General features: G+C 33.6%; 2 protein-coding genes across 2 annotated transcripts; both read left to right on the top strand.

The window, feature by feature from the left end:
- Window positions 1–23: 23 nt before the first annotated feature.
- Window positions 24–645, top strand: NAEGRDRAFT_76834 (uncharacterized protein; the record flags this gene model as incomplete). The annotated part of the gene is made up of 1 exon (XM_002668211.1): window positions 24–645. A coding segment is annotated over one exon (621 nt), but the record flags the coding sequence as incomplete, so codon positions are not given.
- Window positions 646–1673: 1028 nt separating this feature from the next.
- Window positions 1674–2102, top strand: NAEGRDRAFT_76833 (uncharacterized protein; the record flags this gene model as incomplete). Its single annotated transcript, XM_002668210.1, has 1 exon — window positions 1674–2102. One exon carries the CDS (start codon window positions 1674–1676, stop codon window positions 2100–2102), a length of 429 nt encoding a protein of 142 aa, XP_002668256.1.
- Window positions 2103–2272: the final 170 nt, after the last annotated feature.

Raw genomic sequence — 2272 nt, 5'->3', positions numbered from 1 at the left:
ATACAGTACAATACTAATAATAGTAACAATGGTACCAATTCTGGTAATACTAATAATACTAATAATGCCGACAATCAATGGTCATGTTTTGGCATTGCCAATAACAATAGCTCTGTATGTTCTAGACATGGTACATGCAAATCACTCAATGTTTGTGAATGTAAATCTGGTTATACAGGAAGTGATTGTGAACTTCGTACTTGTTTTGGTGTTGCCAATAACAATCCAAACTCTTGCTCAGCACGTGGTAATTGTACCAATGTCGATACTTGTGAATGTCGTGCAGGATATAGTGGATCCAATTGTGAGCAATACACTTGCAATGGAATTCTCTTCTCAAATTCAACTGTTGTTTGCTCTGGAAATGGTAATTGTACAGCACCTAACATTTGTTCATGTGCTTCCCATGCTGAAGGATCTTGGTGTGATATTACATATTGTAATGGAATTTCATCAAGCAACAATACTGTTTGTAATGGACATGGTAATTGTGTCTCTGGTGCCTGTAGCTGTGCTGTCGGATATTTTGGAAAAGGATGTGAACAATATGTTGTATCCGGATCAACATTTGTATCTGGTTTGGGAGTTTATCATGCCTTGTTTGTGTTCATTACAAGCTTGTTGGTGATCTTTATAATTAATTAGAATAAATTTTTGATTTTGAAAACTTGATTAGTTGATGATGATGAAATTTATCCAGCAATTAAATGATGTTACTCCTTTGAAATTACTGGAGGTTCCGAGGAGTATTTACATGATTGCCCTCAATATTTTTTTGTTTTTGAATTTTGACAACGAAGATACGAAGATATTGAAAGTAATAATAATAATTGTGTTTCAAAAATCTATCACATAATATTAAAAATACTCATGAATTGTTGTTTACTAGTATGTGATGATTTTTTATAAATATAAATTGCTTCGTAGTAATAATAGTAATTTTTATTAGTTTTAGGATGATAATCATGAAATTGGAATTTATTTTTCATATTATCATAATCGGATCATTCACCACCAACATTTTCCATCAGTTTTAATTGTAGAACTTTTAGTGTGGATGATAGTCGGGAAACAATGTGTGAATTTACTATCACCATTATCAACATATTTTGCTTTACATTCCATCAATTTGCCAATATCCTAAATTGTCTTCTTTGATAGTGGTCATAGTGATATTAATGCAAAATAACACACAGACAAAGGCCTCTCTTCAACCATTCCACATGTTGCTGCGTTCTCCATAGAGAGTTTGTTGTAGCCCCAAATTAGCTCTGAAGTATATATTTCTGGATTCACCAAATTGGTTTTTTTTCCCTATTGTTCCAAAGTTCTTTCATTGCCTTAATAATTTTGTGTCCATATCAACAACCACATGCATTAATTAATCTTTATTGTCCAAACACCTTTTTGAAATGAAGCCTTACGTTTCAAAGCTAGTTCACACGTTAATTTTGCATGGCCTTAATTCCACGCTCACAAGAAATGTTATACACTCTGCAGATTGCCACGATATTCCATCAAGTTGTTTCATATTATGTAACCCTATGGACATGTTATTTTCTTTCTAGAATTTTGGATGATTTTGAAATGTTTCTATGGTTCTTAAATAGAATCTTAATGCCTTGGTTGATTTCTTGGATTAAAATTTAAAAAAAAAATCAACAACAACAACCATGTCCGACATTGTTCCAAAATTCAAAAAGGTCTCGCTTACTGGTGCCCCATTCAGTTCTGATGCCGAATATTATAAAACCTTGAGAAATTACGAACTTGCTGATGCTCATGCTAGAAATGCACCAAAGGATATTCCAACCCTCACTGAAACTTCCAAGTATCTTTGTAGCCCTTTTGATAATATTGAAGAAAAGGCCAGATCTGTCTATGTTTGGCTCTGCTTGAATCTTACCTATGACAAGGTTAATAGAAAGAATCACACTCTTCCAAAGTATAATGCTGAAGTTATGGGACCATCCTTTAGTGAAGAAGAAAAAAAGATCTATAATGATTTTGCTCTCTGTGCTTTCTACTTGAAGACCTGTGTTTGTACTGGTTTTGCTGGATTATTCGAAGGTAAGTACTTCTATTCCACTATGGAATCTTAGGCAAATTTATATAAGGTCTCTTAAAGCAAGCTGGTGTTCCAAATGTTTTCCGTATTGCAGGAAAAGGACGTGGGCCAGAAATTGACCCATTTGAGGAATTCAATTTTACTCCTGATCACGAGTATAATGCCATTGAAATTGATGATGGTACTCTCAGATTTGTTGATGTA

Source organism: Naegleria gruberi (genome assembly GCF_000004985.1).
Source record: "Naegleria gruberi genomic scaffold NAEGRscaffold_495, whole genome shotgun sequence".
NCBI lineage: Eukaryota > Heterolobosea > Eutetramitea > Acrasida > Naegleriidae > Naegleria > Naegleria gruberi.
The sequence above is the reverse complement of the archived record's forward strand: the minus strand, read 5'-3'. Positions and strand labels throughout refer to the sequence as shown.